Source organism: Juglans regia, chromosome 12 (assembly GCF_001411555.2).
Source record: "Juglans regia cultivar Chandler chromosome 12, Walnut 2.0, whole genome shotgun sequence".
NCBI classification, from domain to species: domain Eukaryota; kingdom Viridiplantae; phylum Streptophyta; class Magnoliopsida; order Fagales; family Juglandaceae; genus Juglans; species Juglans regia.
Genome location: NC_049912.1, coordinates 17,109,963 through 17,135,372, shown reverse-complemented (window position 1 = coordinate 17,135,372; position 25,410 = coordinate 17,109,963). Strand labels below are relative to the sequence as shown.

General features: G+C 35.3%; 1 protein-coding gene and 1 long non-coding RNA gene across 2 annotated transcripts; one reads left to right on the top strand and one right to left on the bottom strand.

Moving 5' to 3' along the window:
• Positions 1-117: 117 nt before the first annotated feature.
• LOC118344066 lies at positions 118-17,211 on the bottom strand. The gene is made up of 3 exons (XR_004797832.1): positions 17,147-17,211; positions 8,070-8,074; positions 118-128 (listed from the first exon to the last, which is right to left on the bottom strand). It is a non-coding gene; the product is annotated as an uncharacterized LOC118344066 (long non-coding RNA).
• A 6,124-nt stretch (positions 17,212-23,335) lies between these two features.
• LOC118344033 lies at positions 23,336-23,863 on the top strand. The gene has a single exon (XM_035683771.1). The coding sequence runs from the start codon at positions 23,336-23,338 to the stop codon at positions 23,861-23,863; it is 528 nt and encodes a 175-aa protein (XP_035539664.1).
• The last annotated feature ends 1,547 nt before the right edge of the window (positions 23,864-25,410 follow it).

Sequence of the window (25,410 nt, the reverse complement as noted above, 5' to 3'; positions counted from 1 at the left end):
AAAGCAGCAGCAAGGAGGTGGTAGGTGGAAGTGTCAGGCTCGTGAAAAAGGTGTGTTCTCTTCTCTTACAAATGTATTATCTGGTACAAAGAGGGGTTTAGATGGTAGCGGGGAGGTGGTTCTTTTCACTAAGAGTAACAAGAAGTATTGCACTAAGGTAATACAGAGGCATAATGTTATGTCCCTGGATTTGGTGGAGGCTACTGGACAACCCCGCCAAACATTATGAAAATGTTAAGTTGGAACCGTCGGGGACTTGGGAACTCTTGAACAGTTCAAAGCCTTTGTTGTTTAGTAAAGATAAAGTACCCGATGTGGTCTTCTTAATGGGACTAAGTTGTCCTATTTTCGTGCTCAAGCAGTTACAAGAAGGTTTAGATTTGAAGGTTGCATTGTGGTGGAAGCTATGAGGAGAAGTGGAGGTTTTATGCTTTTATGGAAACACAAAGATCAGTTTGAGTTAGTAAATTATTCTCAAAGGCATATTAATGTGATGATTAAGGATGAGGAGTGTAGTCAAAGTTGGTTGTTAACTTGTTTTTTTGGCTAATCTGATGCTAATTTAAGAAGACAGGCATCTAGCTTATTGGGTTCTTTTAAGCCTAATTATAGGGGATCGTGTGTGATTGTTGATTTTAATGAAGTATTGACAAATAATGAAAAAGTGGGGGGCAGATCAAGGAGTGAGAAGCTGATGGGTATGTTTAGGAGAGTATTAGAAGATGGTAATCTTTTTTATTTGGGATGGACAAATATACATGGAGTAACCACCATGAGGATGATTCTTATACTAAGGAGAGCTTAGATAGAGTTGTGGCAGACCCATCTTGGAGAGCAATCTATTCTGAGTGCATAGTGGAAACACTAGCTGCCTTATGTTCAGATTATAAGCCCATTTTGCTGTATTGTTTGCATGAGAGAAGAACTGTTAAAAGAAGTCAACTTCACTTTAAATATGAGGCAAACTGGATAAAGGAGGAGGGTTGCAACTTTTTAGTTGTACTTGAATGGCAAAAAGGGGTTGCTCGACATAATTGGATTGACAGGGTGCAAAGGAAATAGGACGGGTGCAGGAGGGGTTTGCAGAAATGTAGCAGAAATATTGTTAAAGAGATGACAGCTGCAATTAGAGAAAAGACAAAGCTATTGGGCCTTTTGCAAAATAACGTGGGACCAGAGAATATGGCAGAACAGAAGAGGTTGCATGTTGAGATTGGTTTTTTGTTGGATATAGAGGATATCAAATGGAAGCAAAGAGCCAAAAGACATTGGCTAGAAGGTTGGGATAGGAATACAAAATTTTATCATGCCTTTGTAAATCAAAGAAGGAAAAAGAACACTATTAGAAAGGTTGTGGATGATGAGGGTTAGGTCCTGGTGGAGAAGGGTGACATTGCAGTTGGTTTTTGAAATCACTTTTCAAAAGTTTACAAATCTACTCATCCTTCTGTAAGATCTATAGAGCAGTGCCTTCAAGGGGTGGAAGAAAGGATCTTAGATGATATGAGAGGTGGTCTGGACAAAGCTTTTACTAGTGAGGAAGTGGTTGTTGCTTTAAAGCGGATGTCTCCCTTTAAATCACCTAGGCCATATGACTTTGGTGCAGAGTTTTATCAAGATCATTGGGAGAGAGTGGGAGGGGAGGTTGTCCAAACAATTTTGGAGTTCTTTCAAAATGGGAAGATGCCAAGGGATCTGAATCATACTTATATAGCATTGATTCCCAAGGTAAACTCTCCTAATTTAGTGCATGAATATCGTCCAATAAGTTTATGCAATGTCTTTTACAAACTAATTTCTAAAGTTATGGCCAATTGAATGAAGAGTGTTTTGTCTAAGGTTATTTCTTGGAATGAAAGTGCCTTTATTCTAGGTAGACTTATTACATGCAACATTATGGTAGCATATGAATTACTCCATACAATGCAAAATAGGCAGAGGGGAAGAGAGGGTAGTATAACCATTAAGCTTGACATATCCATGGCTTATGATAGGGTAGAATGGGGTTATCTTGAGGCTATGATGCTAAAGCTGGGATTTGGTTTGAATTGGACACAAGATTGGTGATGAAGTGTGTGAGATCAGTGAGTTATTCAGTTATTGTGAATGAGGTGCTAGGTGAGACTATCTTACCTACACATGGGTTGAGACAAGGTGATTCTTTGTCACCATATTTGTTCTTGATTTGCGCTGAGGGTCTTAGTTCATTGTTATAAAAAGCTGAATCTAGAAGGGTTATTAAAGGGGTAACAGTGGCAAGGGGAGATACAAGAATAAATCATTTACTTTTTGCTGATAATTGTGTGATATTTTGTAAAGAAAAATATGAGGAGTGGTGCTGTGTGAGTAATTTGTTGGTTCAATATGAGTATGCCTCGGGTCAGACTTAAAAAAAATAGAAGACCAGTATTTTGTTTAGCTCTAACACAAAGGTTGCTACCAGGAGTTTTATTTTATAGCAGACAAATGGTGTGATGTGCAACAACTATAACAAGTATTTGAGGCTTCCTATTGTTGTGGGAAGGTCTAAGTACAATTCTTTTATAGGACTAAAAGAGAAAATTCGAAAGAGGACAAATAGTTGGAAGACTGAGATTTTATCTATAGCAGGAAAAGAAATCCTCATTAACAGTGTGCTACAAGCCATACCTGCTTACACTATCAGTGTTTTTAAATTACCTGGGAATTTTTTAAAGGAAATTGAAGTAATTTTGGCACGGTTTTGGTGGAGCCACAAAACACTTGAGAAAGACATACATTGGAAAAGTTGGGGAATCCTTAGGCTGGTGAAAGGCAAGGGAGGTCTAGGTTTTAGAGATCTCAATAGTTTCAATAGAGCTTTGCTTGCTAAGCAAGTATGGAGGTTTTTAAAGGAACCTTCTTCATTGGTGGTTTGTGTTTTTAAGGATAAGTATTTTCATAATGGGAAGTTGTTGGAGGCTAAGTTGGGGTCTTGTCCCTATTTCATCTGAAGGAGCCTTTGGTCACGTTTGGATCTGGTTAAAATTGGACTTGCAGCGAGTGGGGAATGGTCAGTGCATAAGGATTTGGAAGGACAAGTGGCTGCCTAGGCCATCAACTTATTAGATTCAGACACCAGTTAATACTTTTGACTCTGAAGCCAGAGTTGATTTGTTCATTGATAATGAGAAGAGGAGTTGGAAAAAAGAGGTAATTGAAGCTTTTAATGAAGATGATGCAAAGTGATTTGTGCTATTCTTATCAGTAGAAGGGGAGCTAGTGATAGGTTTATATGGAAGGGTTCAGCTAACGGTTTGTACAGTACTGTTAAGAGTGCTTATTATGAAGATCTTATGCAGAAAAGTCAGAAGCTGGGGGAGTTATCAAGTTGTGAGAGGGTTGAAGATCAGTGGAAGAAGATATGGAAGATGGGGGTTTCAGGGAAGACAAAACAGTTGATATGGAAAGCTTTAAATAATATTTTACCTACAAAAGGTAATTTTTTTAAGAAGCAAGTGATTGATAGTGGTTTGTGTCCAATTTGCAAATTGGAGGAGTCTGTGTTGCATGCTCTTTGGACCTATTATGCATCAGCTGATGTTTGGGGTGGAGATGCAATTCCAGTTAAAAAGTGGGAAAGGTTTTATGCAGATTTTGAGTTGTTATGGGAAAAATTATATATGAGACTAGATTTGGATCAATTGGAGTTGGTTTATGTCATTTTTCATAGAATATGGACTAGAATGAATGGTTTTGTTTTTTTAAAACAGTTTTAACAATTCGGCAGTGATATTAGAATTGGCTCAAGATGATCTGTTTTCTTATAAGCAAGTGCATCAAAAGGGTTCTAGTCCGGCAGTGACAAGTCAGATAGAAACAAGAGGACAGAGATGGAGACTAGCTTTTTGGCCTAATTTGACATGATGCTGCTTTTGATAAGGAAAATGAAAGAATAGGTTTGGGAGTTGTTATCAGAGATAATGGAGGGGATCTACCAGCTGCTCTTTCTGCTCTTAAGGATTGTGTTAACTCAGTTTTTGTTGCTGAAAGCTATGCTTTGTTAAGAGCTATGGAACTGTATATTGACTTGGGTTTTCATCAGGTTCACTTCGAAGGTGATGCCAAGTTTGTTATTGATGTTGTTCAGTCCAATTCAGATGATAATTCTTGGTTGGGACAAGTTGTAGATGATATAAAGCAGATGTTGTCAAGATTTCCATTGTGGAGACTCTCTTTTATTCATAGGTCTGGAAACAAGGCTACTCATATGATAGCTAAGTTGGCTGTTAATACTGAATGTGAGAGGGTGTGGTTCGAGGAGGGTCCAACACATGTTTTGTTTGTTGTTTTGGAAGACAAGTGATATATTGTTTAAATTGGAGTCAAAAAGAAACTTTTGACTCCAAGAATGGCTCCAAGAACGCTCCAAGAATGGCTTTCTCCTTGAAAGTTTTTTCTTGCTTCGTTTGACGCACGTAATGGCTGCTGCTGCTATCAACGGAGGTCGGCGTCCCTTCGTGGATCTAGTATCGGTGGTTCCTCAACCTCTTCCAGATATGTCTGTGGCTTTTCGTCTGCCGAAGTCTAAGGATGGAGAAATTTTTTTCCAGTTCTCTAAGGAAGAAGTCCAACGTTCTGCCGAACCTTTTCGGTATTCCATCGTATTGAAGTTTCTGAGAAACAGACCATCATTGGATGCCATTCGGGCCTTCATTCATAAGCGATGGAATCTTGATGGAGTTCCAGTCGTCTCCAACATGCGGCATCCTCGGAATGTTTTTATTCGAATGATTTCAGAAGAGGATTGCAATAAGGCTCTGTCTCGTGAAGTCAATGATATCGATGGAATTCCTTACCGTCCATTCCACTGGACTCCAGAATTTAAAGAAGAAGAAGAACCTTCGCTTGTTCCGGTGTGGATTGTACTTCCAGGTTTGCCTCCAAATTACTATCATGAATCTTTCCTTAAAATTCTTACTGCACCTATTGGTAGATTTATTAGAAGTGATAACTATACTCGTTGTGTTACTCGGACTGATGGTGCTCGCATATGTGTTGAAATGGATGTTGCTAAGACACCGTTACTTTCTTTTTGGATTGGAATGCCTGGTTTGGGAACTAGCAGAAAGCAAGAAATTGTTTATGAAACGTTGCCAGCGTTCTGTTCTAAATGCCATATACAGGGACATAATTTAAAGACTTGCCGTGCTGGGAAAAAAAAATGTAGGAAGTAATGTGTGGGTTCGGCAAAAAGATCCGATCGTGGAGGAGCCGACGGATAAGAATAATATTCCAGTTCTTGAAACTACTAATATTCCAGTTCTTGAACATACAGAGGTTGAGTCAAAAGAACCAGCTGAGGAGGATCGGGTGTTAGTTGTTCAAACGGATAATCTTGATCATTTGGAGTTGGAACCGGAAAAGGATCAAGAGGATAATCTTGAGATTCCGGAAATTGCGGAAGAGATGATTCCAAGAATTATGAACGGACATTTGGCTTGTGCGAACCGTTGGACGGAAACAAAATTAGAAACAGATATGAGGGAGGGAGAAGTTATTCCTAGTTCTGCAGAAAAAGAAGTATATGATGGACCTGCGGAAGAGGTATGTCTGGAAGATGGCTTGATGTCTGATCCGGAGCCTGAGAAATGTGCGGAAGTTTTTTTGCAGGAGAAGGAATATCACTCGGCTGCTGAAGATGAAGTTGTTAAGCGTAAATATCAAAAGAGGCAGTTTGAGAAGATCCGTAGTTCTAGGCGGGTGATCACTAGAACACAAAAGTTTTCTCAATGATTGGATCAATTTTAGTTTGGAATGTAAGAGGTTTAGGTACCTCTAAGAGACGATTACAAAAAATGTTGTCTAAATATAAGCCAAAATTGATAGTGTTGCTGGAACCTTTTCAGAGTGTGGTTAAAATCCATAGTTTCATGCGGTTATTGAAATTTGATGAGGCGATATCAAATGAGACTGATGGTGGTAAAATCTGGGTGTTTTGGAAAAATGAATTGGATGTGCAGGTGGTTCGCATGAGTTCGCAGTTTGTGTCATTATGCATTACCGAAGGAAGTAATCATTTCTTGGGTAATTTTATTTATGCAAAGTGTAATAGGCTTGAACGACAGCTGCTTTGGGAGGAGTTGAATTTGGATAGAATGGGTGGGGAGCCGTGTTTCTTTGCTGGGGATTTCAATGTAATTCGGTCGGATATTGAGAGGTGTGGTGGGCGTCCGAGGAATAGAGTTGCAATTGATGAGTTTAATAAATGGATTCATCAGGGTGGGTTGTTGGAAATGAATTCACAAGGTGGTAAGTTTACATGGTGTAATGGTCAGCAAGGTTTATCTAGAGCTTGGGCAAAGCTGGATAGAGTTTTACTTGATGCAAATTTTCTATCTCTTTTTCCGACTGCTCATTGTTTGTATCTTCCTAGGACTACATCGGACCATTGTCCTATGGTTATAGAATTTTTAAGTGATCCTTTCTCTTATGGTCCACCTCCATTTCGTTTTCAGCAAATGTGGGTTGAGCATCCGGATTTTATGACTCTTGTTCAAAAGGTTTGGTATGAATCGGTTATTGGTTCGGGGCTGTTTAAATTAGCCACTAAACTTAAAAAACTTAAGGTGGCGTTGCGTGTATGGAACAAGAGTGTATTTGGGAGAACTAATACTCAGATTGCTATTCTTGAAGATAAGATTGAGAATCTGGAAAATTTGTTGCAGAGAGGTTGGGATGATGATATTGAAAGGGAATTAGTAAGGACTTCTAATGAGTTGTCTTCTTGGAGGATTAGGGAGGATATTAGATTGGCACAAATGGCTAAAATTAAGTGGAGAATGGGTGGTGATAGGAATACAAAATTTTTTCATGTGTGGTTATCTAATAAAAAGCATAGGAAAATTCATCAGTTAAGAACCTCGAATGGGTTGGAGTTTAATTCTCCGGAAGCAATTCATCTTGGAGCTGTTGATTATTTTTCTGATTTTCTTCAAAGATCTAATCCGGTTAGGGAGGTGCCTGATTTATCTAGTTTAATTTCATCGGTTATTAATGATGAGGATTGTGTCCGGCTTTGTGGGATCCCTTCGTTGGTTGAAGTGAAAGAGGCTCTATCAACTATTCCTATTAATAGTTCTCCGGGTCCAGATGGTTTTGGCGCGGGTTTTTTTATGAGTTGCTGGGAGGTGGTTAAAGTGGATGTTTTAGAAGCCATTTCAGAATTTTTTCTATCAAAACGCCTTCCGAGATTTTATTCGGCTTCTTATATTGTGCTTATCCCGAAGGTAGATGTGCCGTCGGGGTTTGATAAATTTAGGCCAATTAGCCTTTGTTCAGTTTTCTATAAAATTTGTTCAAAAATTATTGTGAATCGCATGACAGGTTTCCTTCCCAAAATGATTTCTCTTGAACAAGGTGCGTTTATACCTGGGCGAAGTATTTTTGAGAATATCAGTCTTACCCAGGAAATGGTTCACTCTCTGAAGAGGACGTCACATGGTGGTAATATTATGATTAAAGTTGATATGGCTAAAGCATATGATCGGGTGGAGTGGCATTTTTTGCTTGAGGTTTTGAGGTGTTTTGGCTTTCCTTCTTCCTTTTGTGCTCTGATTAGTGCTTGTATTTCGAATGTGTGGTATTCTGTGATGCTTAATGGTACGACGAAAGGTTTCTTTCAAGGGAGGCGGGGTTTGCGCCAAGGGGATCCTCTCTCGCCTTACCTTTTTATTATTCTTCAAGAAGTACTTTCTAGACTTTTGAAACAAAGCTTTGATGGGAACAAGATTGGAAAATTTTCCCAAGCTAGAGGTACTCCTCATATTTCTCATCTTATGTATGCTGATGATATTGTTATTTTTCTGAATGGGGGTAAGAAATCGGTTAAGGAACTTTTGGTGGTTTTTGAAAAATATGAAAAATGGACAGGTCAGCAAATTAGTAAAGAAAAGACGGCTATATTTTATTCTCCTAAAATTTCGTTAGCAAGAAAGAGAGATCTTAAAAGGCTGACAGGGTTCTCTGAAGGTTTGTTTCCTTTTAAATACCTTGGGGTTCCGATTGTTTTAGGGCGTCTTAAGCATGAGCATCTAGAGGAGATGATTAACAAAGTCTGGAATAAAATCAGTGGTTGGAAAATGAAATTATTATCTGCGGGTGGGCGCTTAATTTTACTTCGTCATGTGCTGTCTAGTATGGTTTTACATATTTTTGCAGTTTTACAGGTTCCTCATTCTATTATTAAAATTTTAAATCGACTGTTGAGCACATTTTTTTGGGGTGAGATTAATGGTAAAGGAAAAAAAAGTAGGTGGCTTGGGAGAATATTTGTAAGCCAATAGAGGAGGGTGGTCTTGGTTTGCGGAATTTGGGGGATATTCAAAGAGCGTTGCATATGAGGTTTGCTTGGAATCTTTTGAAAGGAGAATCTTTGTGGGCTAGTTTCTTTAAAAGAAAATATGTGGGAAATTCGAGTTGGTGTCTTATTGATATGAGAAAAGGTACGAGGTTTTGGAAAATGATTGTCAAAAGTATTCCGAGTGTTTTTAATAATTCTAAATGGAGAGTTCAAGATGGTAATATTTTATTTTGGTATGATAAATGGAGAGATGAGGGTCCTCTAATTGATGAGTTACAGATAGTGGGTAATCCGATGTTGCAAGTTAAAGAGTGTAAGTTGTCCAATAGTTGGGATGTGGAGTTTTTGAGTACGTTAGTTGGTCAGGATAAGGTGGAGAGTATTATTGAGGCTTTGGCTGGGTGTAAGGGAGGATCTGATGTATTGATCTGGATGAAGAATGACAATGGGAATTTTTCGACTAAATCCGCTTGGGATTATATTCGGGTTCAAGGTTCTAGTATGGAGTGGCATCCTTGGGTATGGCATAAATTACTTCCACTTAAAGTTTCGGTTTTAATGTGGAAGGTGTGGTTCATGGCATTAAGTGTTGATGATCGTCTTCGGCGCATTGGGATCCAGATTGTTTCTCGTTGTGATTGTTGTGATGAAGGTAATTATGAAGATCAAGATCATGTGTTACTTACAGGGGAATTTGCATCGGCTATATGGCACTTCTATGGATCTATTTTTGGTATTCCTATTGGTCGTACTTGGAGGGAGACGGTTCAAATTTGGTTTCGAAGGGCATCTTTTAATTCTCAACTGGGATTAATAGTGGGGATTTTACCGTCTATTATTACTTGGCACCTTTGGACTAGACGTTGTGCTGCACGTATGGAGGGAAGGTTCCAGTCTATTTTTTCGGTTCGGCTTTCTATTAGTAGATGGATGGGAGTTGTAGTTCGAGATATGAAAAAGGTTAGTAATTGTTCCAGACATGATTTACAGGTTTTACAGTCATTGAATATTCCTGTTTTGGTTCCTATTAGAAAGCATGTACAACCAGTGGCTTGGCAAAAGCCAGCTCATGGGTGGTTTAAATTGAATACAGATGGGAGTAGTATGGGTAATCCTGGTTGTTCAGGGGTGGGCGGTATCATTAGGAATGATCGTGGTCTTATGGTTTATGCTTTTAATTCTTCTATTGGGATCGGTACAAGTAATAGAGCGGAGTTGTTAGCTGTTCTTCAGGGGCTCAAAGCATGTAAGGAGTTGGGGATTAATTTTGTGGAAATTGAATTAGATTCGCAAGTGGTGATTTCGTGGTGGCATAGGAGAAGGTGTGGTGTGTGGTATTTAGAAGATTTTTGGGAAGATACGTTGTCCCTCATGGATTCTATGGTGTGCGTTGTTCGTCATGTTTATAGAGAGGGAAATAAAGTTGCGGATTGGTTGGCTCGGAGTGGTGCATTGGGTCTTAATTCAGAGTGGAGATTTGTTAGGGAGGTGCCTAGAGTGCTTCGTGGTTTAATCCGTTTGGATAATTTGGGTTTGCCTTCTTTACGTTATCGTTAGTGTCTTGTTCTTGTGTAATGTTTGTCCGTTTTTAGTAGGTTTGTAATTTTGTTTTGTAATTTTGACATCTGGTAATATTGTTTGTAATACTAGGTGTCGGTCTGTAACCACGGTATTCCTCCGCCACAAGTGAGGGTTATTAATAAAATTTGGGACGGGGTCACTCATGGACAGGTGGCTTCGGCTCTTCTATAAAAAAAAAAAAAAAAAAAGTGATATATTGTTTAATGTTTTAATGAGATGAGCATTTGCTTTGAAAAAAAAAAAAGGATTTTGTTTTCATAGTTTGGCTGTAGCTTAGGGTTTAGCCTTGGAGAAATTTTATTTTCACCTCCAAACTATCACTATTCTTTTAATTTACATCATCAACTCAGTTGATTAGTTCAATATGAAAAAAACTTAGATTCTTTGATTGAATTTTCTAAAATTCCCTCACTTGAATTTAATGAAAAAAAGGAAAAGAGAGAAAAATAATGTTATAAATAAAAAATAAAAGAGACCACCCATGAGGGTCATTGCCAAGGCCACCATGTTGCTTGCCTAAATACCACATGATTTCCTGATTTAGGCAACCAAGAGGGTGGCCCTATTGTACTTTTCTTTATGAATGCTATATATTTTCATTTTTGCTAAATTAAGTGAAGATATTTTATTTTTATTTTTTTTAAGGGAAATGTCATCATTCATTCATTCATTAAGAGACTCTTACATCCATGACCGAATACATGTGAGGATATCGACATATCAACCATTTGGAGCTCTACCAGTATACTATTGGACTGGTCTGGACTTTAGTGCTACTTATACTCTCTACAGACAAACGCTCAAGAGATGACACTCTATCTAAACAGAGACTCAACCTCACCCTTCATAAAAGGGAAGGACTCAACTCTACGGACAAACCGTCCAAGAGATGAACTCATTTTTTAATTTTACTATACAATAAAGAAAACAAAAATGAAAAAAGATGGATTACAGTTTGGACCAACTTCGGTAACCTTTGATGGTGCATGAAGGTAACAAGTTTGTCTCTGTTTAGCCACAAAAGTCAGATCTGAAAGATCTGGTGGTGGTGATTTCGGTGATTCGGCGCGTGTGTCGCATGAGGATGGCGTGCAGTTGTGAGTGGCATATGAGGACCACGCACAATGATTTCAGCAAAACCGCCATTATACTTTGAACGATTTGTGACCTGAGAGTCTTTTTGTACTGCGCATGTCTCTCGAGAGTTGTTGAAAAACTGTAGACTTGAAGGAAGAAAATAAACTAAGAAAGGAGGGAATGAGAGGGAGAAGGAGGAGGAGAAAGGAGGGAATGAGAGAGGGGGGGGGGAGAAGGAGGCCTCCTCCTCCGACAAAACTCAAATATGGAGGCTTTTCTGTTTTAGAGTGAGAGAGAGAGGGTTCTCGAAGGAAAATTTGGCTTTGTGATGAAGTGAAGCCCTATACACCACACACCACAATTTCTTTCTTCTTTTTTTTTTTTTAAATTTTTATTTGGTTTTATTCTTCTTAAAACAATTGAATTCTTCTACTCATCATCCATATACCACACATTTGGTAAGAGCAAAAAAATTAAAAAAATAACAAAAAGGGTGGTGTGTGGTGTGCGAGACTTATGAATAGAATTTTTTTAAATTGTTAATTTTGCTAGTTTGGTAAGCAATTTTTTTTTTTTTTAAATGGTAGTTCGATGGTGCATAGCATGAGTAGTTTATATTCATGGATATTTTTCAAGCATTTTATAGAAATTCATATGTGATTACAAAACATATAGCCTCAAACTAATTAATGGTATTCTCTCTTAAAGCAAGAGATCTCAAGCGCAATTGGGCTTCAATCCTCGTCAAGAAAATTAAGAAAGCCTAGTAAAGCATGAGCTAATTAATTGGACTTGCTAAGATTTAGGACTTGTTTGGAAATTGAGGTTATCTCATCTCATAATTTAATTATTCACAATCATCAATATATTCAAACAGAAATACTTTTTAATTTTAAATTTCAACTTTTTCATATAATCATTACAAATCTTCTAAACTTCAAAACAAAAAATAATACAACATTTTCAAATTTCAAAACAAAAATTATATTCTAACAATATTTTAATTTTATAATATTTTTATTGAACTCTTTTTTTGTTTATTTACCAAAATTTAATAAAACATTTTAACTCAAATTATTTCACTACTATTAATATAATTCTCATATCATCTCATTATCCAAACGAGCCTTTAGAGTTCTTTTCTTGCACTTTCTCGTCACACAAACAATCAAATCTAAAGCACTTAATTACAGCATGCATGCAAGAGATGACAATGGAATCATGGAATTATGGCAGCTGCGTTTGAAAAATAAATCCTCTTTGTCTTGTGAAGCACAAAAGTCCCCGCCCATTGTCTCACGTTACCGAATAATATCTATCTCTATTATATAAGAGCCTATCTCAAATTAACAGGAATGAACAGTGGTTTTCTTGTTTTTCCGTGTGACATCCGTGTAGCACATACTGCTTTTTATATTTTGTGTCCGTAAATGTCTTTTTATTACTTTAATATCTTTTTGCAGAGGAAAAGACCTTTAAAAAACTTTTTCTTTCGTGGGATCAGTGAATAGCTTTGAGAATGGTGATGTTCTGCATTTACTGACATTTTATACTGATACAAGCATTTACTGACACATGAATATAGATAATTATTCAGATGTTCTGCATTAACTGACATTTATTCACTTAGTTGTACTTTTTTAAAAAGCAGTCTTTTTGCTTGTGTCAGCAGGAGAAAGAAATTACTTGTGTCAGTAGGTGATTCAATATAGATAATTATACCGATTTACATATTTAAATAATTAAAAATGATAAAACTTGTACGTTCTGATCCACCAATATCCAACAAAGACTACTCCGGCCTGTTGCAGACATATGGCTCCTATTATATATCGATATATATATATATATAATGACAGGAAATAATTTCAACAATCTTTCACAGAAGTTTCCTTATTAAATATTGTACAAGAGAGAGAATCTGTAATGAATTAATGTGTTTAATTAATAACTTGTAAAGAATTCTATACTTTGCCTTTGAATTTCCAGAATATCGACCTTTGATTCGATTCTCCAATTGCATTCATAATTAAATGCATGAAAATGTAGGAATTATGTACCCTTTTACTCATACTATTGAATCTTTCAAATGAATTAAAAAGTCAGAGCATGTTATTCACCAAAAAAGGGAGATCAAAGGGATCTATATATGTGCCAAAACCAAAAGGTTCAAAAATAAAAAGCATACATGCATGAAATAGACTGTGTCTCGAAAAGCAGAGTCTATTTTGCCCTAATTTGTTCTGATCTCTCTCTCACATGATAATACAGCAGCTTCTGCATTTACTGACATTTTATACTGATACAAGCATTTACTGACACATGAATATAGATAATTATTCAGATATTCTGCATTTACTGACATTTATTCACTTAGTTGTATTTTTTTAAAAAGCAGTCTTTTTGCTTGTGTCAGCAGAAAGAAATTGCTTGTGTCAGCAGGAGAAAGAAATTACTTGTGTCAGTAGGTTGATTCAACACATGAATATAAATAATATAACGATTTACATATTTAAATGATTAAAAATAATAAAACTTGTACGTTCTGATCCACCAATATCCAACAAAGACTACTCCGGCCTGTTGCAGACTTATGGCTCCTATTATATATCGATATATATATATATATATATATGACAGGAAATAATTTCAGCAATCTTTCACAGAAGTTTCCTTATTAAATATTGTACAAGAGAGAGAATCTGTAATGAATTAATGTGTTTAATTAATAACTTGTAAAGAATTCTATATAGAGTATGTAACACACACACACATTTATATATCATGTGTCTCACAACATTGATCTTGAGCTAGCTGATCATAAGGTTTTCTGCCATATATATACATTTTCTTTATCTCAAGCTAGCTAGGGTTTATATTAAACCTTTTTAACCTAGAGTTCTAATAAAGCCACACACACGGCTTTATTAGAAAATCATAGCAGCTAAGTTTCCACAAAAGGTTTCTAATAAACCTTTTTTCTCTATATAAAGCCACACACACGGCTTTATTAGAAAATCATAGCAGCTAAGTTTCCACAAAAGGTTTCTAATAAACCTTTTTTCTCTATATATAAGGTTTTCTGCCATATATATACATTTTCTTTATCTCAAGCTAGCTAGGGTTTATATTAAAGCCCTCGACCAAATCCCCAGCTGATCATATTCATGACAAAAAAGATGGAAGATAATATATATATAAATGAAAAATTCTATTTATCAGAGCCTATCTCAAATGTACAGAAATCAACAGTATTTTTCTTGTTTTTCCGTGTGATTTTATGTCTGATTTTGTTGGAAGATTTTCTTTTTATCTCTGATTTGATGTCTGATTTGATTGGTTTTACAACTTTTACTTACTTTACAGCAGTCTGATGGGTGATATGATGGGTGATATGGGTGATAGATAAGAGGTCAGAGGACGCCTAGAAAGAGAAGGAACATACTTTAAAAGATGATGTTGTGTTCATCTTTAGGAGAGTTCTTATTTTCATAGTGTTCTTTGTTTGGTTCCAGATATTGTTCCTCATTACAGGTAATTTTCTGAAAAATCCTGTATTTTTTACTTCTTCTCTAATACTCCATTTTTTCTTTTACGTACTGATCATCTTTTCAGCTTCTTTACCCTCTCTTCTCTTATCCTCTATTTTTTTCCTTTTACTGATTTTTAATATTTACTGCTGATTTTTACTGATGATTTCTTCTACTGATGAGTTCTTTTCAGCTTCTTTCCCAGCTCTTCTAAGGTGTTCTTACCAGCAGATTTCAAAAACTAAAATTTTCTGGTGTTTGATCATTGTAAGTGCATGATTGTTTAGTGTAATATTTTCTGTTAGTTATTTAGAGTAAATATTTTTTTACTTTCATGTTTGATACTGTGTTTCTAGCTTCGTTAGTCTTGTGTCAACCTAATCTCAAATTATTTGTTTTGTTTACATAAAGACCACCATTTTATCAAACATATGATGTTTCTAATGGCAATCCCCAACCAGAAGTGTGGGCAAACCCAGCATAAGATCCAAATATCAATTCCAATACTTGAAAGTTCAAAAAACAGAACAAGCACCTATGTAAACGAGATACTTTATTCAAGCACAAATGACTATATATCAAAAATTCAAAAAATAAAAATACATCCAAAGTCATGCACAGAGTTTTCATATATAGAAAACAAAACAAAATAAACATACAACCACGTTTTGTGATACCCAGCAAACACTTACATCAGAATAGACCTTAACTTGAGTGTCTAGCTTTGATCTCTAATTTTGCAAATCCTAATTAGCTCAAAAAATTAAAAATAAAATTTAATATAATTAAAATAATAAATTAAAAACAACAAATAGAGAATATTGGCTGCAGAGAATATTGGGAACACAGATAATAGAAACAACAAATAGAAATGCCCGAGAACAAAGGAAATTAGAAAAATGCAATTTCTGTAAATACAGAAACAAGAACAATTACAAAAATTGTTCATTAGAGAACATTCCACCCAGATTTAAAAAAGAAAACAAATCAACCCCTCCGAAAAAAATACATATGATGTTTCTAATGGCAATCCCCAACCAGAAGTGTGGGCAAACCCAGCATAAGATCCAAATATCAATTCCAATACTTGACAGTTCAAAAAACAGAACAAGCACCCATGTAAACGAGATACTTTATTCAAGCACAAATGACTATATATCAAAAATTCAAAAAATAAAAATACATCCAAAGTCATGCACAGAGTTTTCATATATAGAAAACAAAACAAAATAAACATACAACCACGTTTTGTGATACCCAGCAAACACTTACATCAGAATAGACCTTAACTTGAGTGTCTAGCTTTGATCTCTAATTTTGCAAATCCTAATTAGCTCAAAAAATTAAAAATAAAATTTAATATAATTAAAATAATAAATTAAAAACAACAAATAGAGAATATTGGCTGCAGAGAATATTGGGAACACAGATAATAGAAACAACAAATAGAAATGCCCGAGAACAAAGGAAATTAGAAAAATGCAATTTTTGTAAATACAGAAACAAGAACAATTACAAAAATTGTTCATTAGAGAACATTCCACCCAGATTTAAAAAAGAAAACAAATCAACCCCTCCGAAAAAAATACATATGATGTTTCTAATGGCAATCCCCAACCAGAAGTGTGGGCAAACCCAGCATAAGATCCAAATATCAATTCCAATACTTGACAGTTCAAAAAACAGAACAAGCACCCATGTAAACGAGATACTTTATTCAAGCACAAATGACTATATATCAAAAATTCAAAAAATAAAAATACATCCAAAGTCATGCACAGAGTTTTCATATATAGAAAACAAAACAAAATAAACATACAACCACGTTTTGTGATACCCAGCAAACACTTACATCAGAATAGACCTTAACTTGAGTGTCTAGCTTTGATCTCTAATTTTGCAAATCCTAATTAGCTCAAAAAATTAAAAATAAAATTTAATATAATTAAAATAATAAATTAAAAACAACAAATAGAGAATATTGGCTGCAGAGAATATTGGGAACACAGATAATAGAAACAACAAATAGAAATGCCCGAGAACAAAGGAAATTAGAAAAATGCAATTTCTGTAAATACAGAAACAAGAACAATTACAAAAATTGTTCATTAGAGAACATTCCACCCAGATTTAAAAAAGAAAACAAATCAACCCCCTCTGAAAAAAATACTTCCGAAAAAAATGTATTTGTTCATCAACCCAACGATGTTGACCTCCCACTTAAATCACAGTTTGATCCTTGGGAAAATGGAACCTGTGACATGGGTGGGGCTCATGGACACAAGTTCACCCATACCACTTGGGCTACCCACGGGTGGGTGTCACACAAACATAATTTGTTGCTTCATTGCATGGAAGAAATACTAAATGATCAAATAACAAACATCATACCCTCAAATTAATATGGAAAGCAAAACAAGCAACAACACCAACACTAAAAAATCACAGCTAATTTGATAACCACGCTCAGCATTTCTCTACATTTTAACAAACATCGTAAATCATAAGCACAAAAAGAATACTAGGTTCTTCGGAATGAAGAACACAACATAGAGTTCTAAAACCACAATTACCTAGATCATTATCCAATAAATCATTTCATAGACAATCAACTCATAGGTGAGATTCAAGAATATACCTCATTGATAGCAAGCATTTGCCCATTGCTCTTCTTCACCTTCTTCAACTTCCTCAAACAATACCTAATCCAGACCAAACAAAATATATTAAACCAAAACTAAGCAGAGAAAGAATAAGAGACCCACATATCGATAACACAACAATAAAAAAAACAACTTTCACCAAAAAACCCGGGTATAACCCGGGTTCCGGGTTATACCCGGGTTTTTTTTTTTTTAACACTAAAAGCCTATATTTATTTAAATTTCAGACCATCATTATTTTTTTATATAAAAGCCTTTATTTTATTAAAAACAATTCTAAGAAGTCAAATTGGAAAGCATAATATTTGTGTTCTAAATACTAAATGCATAAATTCATATGCATCACAATGCAATCCACTACAATGACTACATATTACATTATTCATTATTTATACATTACATTACAAAAACAAAATTACAATATATGAATTACAAAATCAATGGCATGTCCATCAATGATTTAATCTCCACACCAAATAGCAAACTTCAAGTAATTGGACTGAAAGAGATCCTGAAAAAAATAAAAAGTTTTGAACAAGGATTATATATATATATTTTATAAGTAAACAAGGATTATATATACAAGGATTCAGACAAATTCCACTTACTAAATTAAAGATTATGATGAGAACAAAATCAGCTTTGCTCGATGCTTCTATACAAAGATATATATATATATATATATATATATATTACTCCATGCTTAAGAAATTGTTAATAAACTTTATATATTAAAACCAAAAGTCAAAGAAATATGTAGACAATCAAAGTTGAGGGGAAGCACATGAAGTGGTAGGAGATCCAAATATCCCTAGACAGCCACTTCTCTTAGCAAAATTAATAAACAAGAACATAGGAGAAAACTCCAACTCCATATCCTGTGAATAACCTTCCCATGTCAAGGGGAAAAGCACCCTACATTAAAGTCATACCAAAAAAACCATAATAGCAAGAAGTTTCAGCAATATGAGAAGATTTAATCTCTTACACCAAGAATTGAAATGTGCAAACAATGCAAGAGAAATATACAACAAGCCATCCTGCAATGCAGAAACCAGCTGACATCCTCATTGCCTGCTTCCATTAAAACTCCAAAAGGTTAAAATACATGGTTTAGTAAGAATAGAGATGACCAACGTTGAGCACTATCAAATCACAGTTTTAAATTCAACATACCCCTTTTCGACCAATGAAGTCTGCAATCCTACCACTTGTGACAGCACCAAGCATTGCACCAATCGTTAATATGGAGCCAAACATGAAATTGTTGCTTAACTCTCAAAAGTCTTTGCTTTTCCTAAAAATATTTTGGAACCCAAAGGCCCCAATTTTTTTTTCCAAACTCCACCCAGAAACACAACTAATTTAAAAAAAAAATCTAGAAAAATCAAAGATACATCATCCCAAAAACCATTTCTTCCAAATAATAACAAATCTTCATTATATATATATGTTATCTATAATAGATCTAAACAAATCTAAAGAGATCTAAACAAATCTTCCAAATAATAATAACCCACGACTCTAGCATTTTGCAGCTAAATAGATCTAAACAGATACTCCTCAAACATTCAAACATACTCAAAAAAAAAAAAAAAACCCAAAATCAAGAAACAGAGAACAAAACAGAGGGAAGGAAAAAAAACATACCCAAACGGAAATCCGTTCTAATCTCTTGGATCCCAAGCTCGAGTAGTTCCATCGTTCGGCATCGCAGATAGCAAAGAGAGAGATAGAGCAGATGAGAGAGTGAGTAAAAACTGGGGCTAGGGCATCGCAGATGCAGGTGCAGGCGTAGAGCAGAGCGAAAGAGAGCAGATGAGAGAAATGAATCGGGGGGAGGGAGGCGTAGGACATCGCACTTCGCAGAGGAGAGAGAGAGAGAGAGAGAGAGAGAGAGAGAGAGAGAGAGAGAGAGAGAGCATATGAGAGTTAGGGTGTGATTCGCAGGGGGAAGGGGGGTGTGGTAGGGCATCACAGTAGTTTACGATGGTTTGAGGGTTGCGTCTGGCGGCGCTGCTGTTGTGGGTGGCTACGTTGGTTGCTGGAGGAGACGCACAGCGTCGCTAGCGGCTACCGAGAGTGAGAGAGAGTAGGTTGGATTGAGAAAGAGCCAGAGAGAGTGGGTCGGGAAGAAGCTTCGAGAGAATGGGAACCAAATAAATATCAGATTGACACATAAAGCCAAGTCCAACGGTGAAGATTTAAAATTCTAAAATTATTCATATATATATATATTATTATGTAGGAGAGAGGGAAGATATATGGGAAATCGTGAAGTGACAGCTGCAACTGACATATCACGTTTCTCTTAACTTTTTGGACCTTTTTCTTCACCTCTATTTTTTTTTTAAATATTATTATTGTTTGAATAAGTTTAAAAGTAAAAAAAAAATAAAAAATAAAAAGAATCTGTTGAACCACCACAAAATCGACGCGTCAGCTCGGTCAAGGTGACCATCTTTTCAATTACTCTCTTGATCATCTTTTAGAGATAGAGGCAATTTGATATTTATTTACCGGTGTTAAAACGGAAATTTATGAAAATAATAATTATATTTAAAGGTTTTCATATAACTTAAATGCATATTCATATTTTGGTTAGGTATGAGTAAAATATTTTACATTAGATTAGTCAAACTACTGAACCTAAACTTATGAGTTACAGAATGTGCAAGTTCCATGCATTTTTGGAAAAAAAGTTAGAGTTCATTATTATAAAAATAATTTTTTATGTGAGTCTCAAATTTATCCAATTTTTTTAAATGAAATATTATGCGAAATTTACACGTCTTAAGACTATTTCTACATGCATCACTCATCTAACATTCGTCTTTTAAAAATGTAAACATAATAATATTACTCTTATGACATGACTAACTGTTCAATTAGAAAGCATATCCGATACTTTTAGCTCGGATTGCAGGCCTACTACATATGTCATCTCAAAATCAACTAACGAAACGAACACAACTTAGTGAAAATATGAAAATAAAAAAATACAATAATACAACAAAAAAAATCATAACATTTTTGCTAATATTATAATTTTCTTTCTAATAATAGGTTTTACACATCCAAAAATTAGATGAAAAAAATTGCAAGAAAATGAAAAAATGCGAGTAAAACCTTTAGATCCAAATACAGATCAAAAAATGAATAATAAAAATACACAAACAGCACTTCGAAGACCAATGAAAAAATATATCGCATCTAAATCCTAATTCATATGCAAAAATGAACAATGAAAATACAACAAAATGAAAATATATCCCAAATCCAAATGGAAATGCAAAACGAATAAAGATACCAAAAAACCTTCAAATCCAGATCGAAATGCAAAAATGGACATGAAAAATACAACAAGGTGGGAAAAAACCTTCAAAGACCAACGATGTTATGTGTGTGTGTGTGTGTGTGTGTGTGTGTTTGTGTGTATACAATGCAATCAAAACTTACAATGTCTTTTGTGTCTAAACAGGAATTATCCTCCTTATCAAGAGATCTAAATATATAAAAGACTCTCCACTGTTCATTTCAAGACCTGTAAGTCCCTTTATATATATATATATATATATTATTATATGTCACTAATGTGGAGACGTTTATTTCGCATTAAGTAGTTATTAATTATTCATTTAGTTTGGGTTGTGTGGAACAGTATTATCCAACGTTTAGAAGAATTGTTTGCTTCGTTAACATAATGAGAAGCGGTAAGATTGTGTTAATGAGTTATGTAGCATTTGTTTTCAAATAGTAATATTAGTTTTATAAAAGTTAAGCTTTGAAACTATTTTTTGAAGATCATGGAAAACAACCGGCGAAGAAAATCTCGTATAAAGATTTACCCGAAGAGAAAAAAGAAGAACTCCGTACAAAACAGAGAGAAAGATATGCTAAAAAAAAAGCATCTAGAAGCAATTCCATCCAATTAAAAGATTCAGCTTCATTTGGGGGTGATCAAATGACTATGTCAATTGATGAACCTTCAAATAATGATGTCCAACATATAAACATCATTCAGGATTTCACTGTTCTACAAAAAGTGTCAAAGAGACAACGAATTTTCCGCGCTGGTGTTGATATCGATGAATTGGTTTCGTCTCATGAAGTATGTGTTCCTCCTGGTGTTAATGTCTGTATAGTTGATTCAGAGGCAACTTCATCATTAAACAATGTGGCGAATCGTTCTGATTGTCCGAGTGATTCTATGGATTTCCTGACACGTAAATCAGGAAACACAAACATAGATGAAACGACCGTCTCTAATCAGTTTTTGATTCAACAGGTTTTCTTGAAATTATTTTTTCATATTTCTTATTCAATCAGTCTTATATTCTTTTTTATTGAAATTTGAGAACATCCTATTCAAATAGGCTCCATGTGTTGTTCGGGAAGAGTCAAGTTTTGAAACAAGTATACCATCATCTCGTAGGGGTAAGAAACAAGTATAATTATATTATTCGTTCTTATTCCATTGTCAACTCTTGACACTCTTCCAGCAGTGTCCTTAGCCAGATCATTCAAACAATTCGATGGGTTTACGCCTATTGTCTTCTGTTCATTTTTAAACTCAATAGGTAGGGGACATCGTCGCTTTGTTGGACGTAGACAACTATTGCAAGTTGTGCCATCTGAAGCATATTCCTTGCCGTATGTGCCTTGTTGCAGACATTGTAAAGCAAAACGATTCTATCATGAAACAAACGGATTTTGCTGTGCAGATGGGACAATTTCTTTGGCCACAAATGATGTCCCTGATCAGCTTTATGATCTTTTTACCTCCGATGCAAATGAAGCGGCGCATTTTAAGACCTATGTTCGGACTTATAATAACAAGTTCGCGTTTACATCTTTTGGAGTTAAATTCAATAGAGATCTTTGCAGACGAAATAAAGGGATTTATACCTTCCGAACTCAGGGACAGATCTATCACTATATCGATGATTTAGTCCCTTTAAATGGTCGTCCTTCTTCTCTCCAATTGTATTTCTATGATACTGAGCACGAATTAGAAAATCGTATTTCTGATTCAGACAGAATGAACCCATCAATTATAGCTCAACTCATCGATATTCTTCGCATAAATCCATATTCTGTGTTTTTCCGATCTCTTGGTGATTTGCCAAATTTGGAAAATCAAGTAATCTATATAAGATCAGATGCTGGCCTAGATCAGCGTGTGTTCAATGCCCCGACATCTTCACAAGTTGCAGCAATATGGGTTGAAAATGAAGATGCAGATCAGTTGGGAGGACGGGACATTTGTGTCTTTGGTCATTCTGGTGGAAGTCATATAGTTCAGTATTATTTTGGCTGCTATGATCCACTTCAGTATCCGCTATTATTTCCTTTTGGGGATACTGGTTGGCACCAAGGCATTAAAAGGATCAATAGAGGAAGCACAGTAATATGTAATGAAACAACCCGATCAATAGATCCTCACCAATCAATGTCAGCAGAAGAATTACTTACAAGAGAACAACGAGGTTAGAGTATAATCTTAATCTTTCCATTTTGTACTTAGAGCATTAGCATTGGTCTATACATATGCATATGCAAAATCGCCTCTTTTCCATATCCACTTTGTCATTCAAGCAAAATTCTCACATTGGTTTATGCATATTTGACACAAAATAATAATAAATTATTATTATTTTATTATTATTATTGTTTTGCTAAAATCAATTTTTTTATATATATTTTGCAATTAGCATCCACTACATACATTTGACATTAATAATATAAATTCAATAATAAAAAATATAGTTTTTTTTATATATTATATTAAAAATATAATAAAATGAAAAAAATATATATAATATATTATAATAATAAAATGAATGTGCAAGTGAAAATTTGTTGTGTTGTTGAAAAAGGGAGAAAATGAAATGATTGTGAGAGAGAGAGTGGGAGGAGAGATAAATAATGATTACAATAATATTTGTGGGGTGAATAGTGGTTATCCAAATTTGGATAAGCACTGTTCATAGGTAGCTAAATATTTGGATATGCATAAGCCAATGTGGAGGATTTTATGGTCATATTATGCAAATATGACTTTGCATATGTATATGCATAGACCAATGCTAATGCTCAGTTTGTACACGTCCAATTTTGTAATATTGCATTCCCCTTCAACTTTTGTAGCATTAAACAGAAAAATGAAGGATCCAATTGTTTCGTGTCGTGAGTATTATTGCTACAAGTTACAAATCAGAGAAAATTTCAGATCAATTTTGTTGCTGTCTGGTCGTCTATTGCAACAATTCGTTGTTGATATGTATGTTAAGATCGAGACGTCAAGATTAGACTATTTCCGTAGCAAACAACAACATATTCGATCTGAGTTATATCAAGGTATTGTTGATACCATTACACTAGGGGAAACTAACGCTTCTAATGTTGGAAAACAGATTATTCTGCCTTCGTCATTTATTGGGGGTCCAAGAGACATGCGAAAAAGATATATGGAAGCAATGGCTTTAGTTCAGCGTTATGGTAAACCAGACATTTTTTTAACAATGACATGCAATCCAAATTGGCAAGAAATTTCAAATGAATTACGCCTACATGAGGAGAGTCAAAATCGGCCTGATTTAGTTGCTCGGGTCTTTCGTGCAAAATTAGAAGAATTAAAGGATCGATTATTCAAGCAACAGATATTTGGAAAAGTTTCAGCATATGTTTAACGTCGCAACATTTGACTGTCACATTAACGTCGAGATTTGTTCTACTATAACAGCAGTCAAATATCTTTATAAGTACATTTACAAAGGGCATGATCGTATTGCTTTCAATTTGGTTTCTGAACAAAATAATCAACAAATTGATGAAATCCAACAATTCCAATCAGCCCGATGGATTGCTCCGCCTGAAGCTATGTGGAGAATATATGGCTTTGTTGTTAATGAAATGTACCCAGCAGTGTATAGCTTACATTTACATCTTGAGGATCAACACCAAGTAACTTTTCGAGCAAATGAAGACTTAATCAATGTTCTCAACTCTGATCGGTCTGCAAAATCGATGTTAACAGAATTCTTTGCATTAAATCGAGTGGATGAGAATGCCAGGACATTGTTGTACAAAGAATTTCCAGAATTCTATGTTTGGAGCCAACAATACAAAGAGTGGACTTGTCGAAAAAAGAAAACTGTTATAGGTCGAATTATTACAGCAAATCCATTTGAAGGTGAGAGGTATTATCTGCGGATATTGCTAAATCATGTAAGAGGACCTTTGTCATTTGAAGATCTTAGGACAGTTGATGGTGTTGTGGCTCCAACTTTTCGTGAGGCAGCAACTATGCATGGTTTGCTACAGAGAGACAGTGGTTTAGAAGATTGTTTACATGAAGCATCTCTATATCAAATGCCGTCCAGTTTGAGGCGGCTATTTGCAACTATATTGGTTTATTGTAATCCAACCAATCCGAGAGAGCTTTGGGAACGTTTTGAGCAAGATATGTCAATTGATTTTAGGTCAACTGAAGATTCTATGTTGACTGTAAGAATGCAAGTTTTGCGCTCAATCTCTTTTACACTTGAATCAATGGGGAAACACATTAATTCATTTCATCTTCTTGATGACGACATTTGTTTTGATGAAGACCAATTCGAATCTAGGGAAATCGATGATGAATTGGCTGTTGAAATTCCAGAAGAAGATACTGCTGCATCAGAAATCCTTAATAGTGAACAGCGACATGTCTATAATTCAGTTTTGGAAAATGTTTTTTCAAACAAAACTGCTACATTCTTTGTTGATGGCCCTGGTGGGACAGGGAAGACATTCCTGTACAAGGCACTTCTCGCTGCAGTAAGATCAAGAAAATTAGTGGCACTTGCAACTGCTTCATCTGGTGTTGCTGCATCTATCCTTCCTGGAGGTCGAACAGCACACTCGCGCTTTAAGATTCCATTAGATACTGATGAACATAGCATGTGTTGTGTCAGTAAACAAAGTGCCATTGCAAAGCTACTACGTGTAGCAAGGTTAATTATATGGGATGAGGCCCCTATGTCAAGAAAACAACACATCGAAGCTTTAGATAAAATGTTACGAGACATTAATGATTCAGAGTTAACATTCGGTGGAAAAGTTATCGTTTTTGGTGGAGATTTTCGCCAGGTTTTACCTGTGGTTCGTAAAGGAACAAGACAAGAACATGTTGACGCCAGTTTGGTTTCATCTTATTTGTGGCCTACATTGATCAAACTTCGTTTAACTGAAAATA

Excerpts from the sequence above, each read along its gene's own strand:
- LOC118344033 (XM_035683771.1), top strand. The coding sequence starts at position 23,336 with ATGAAGGATCCAATTGTTTCGTGTCGTGAGTATTATTGCTACAAGTTA.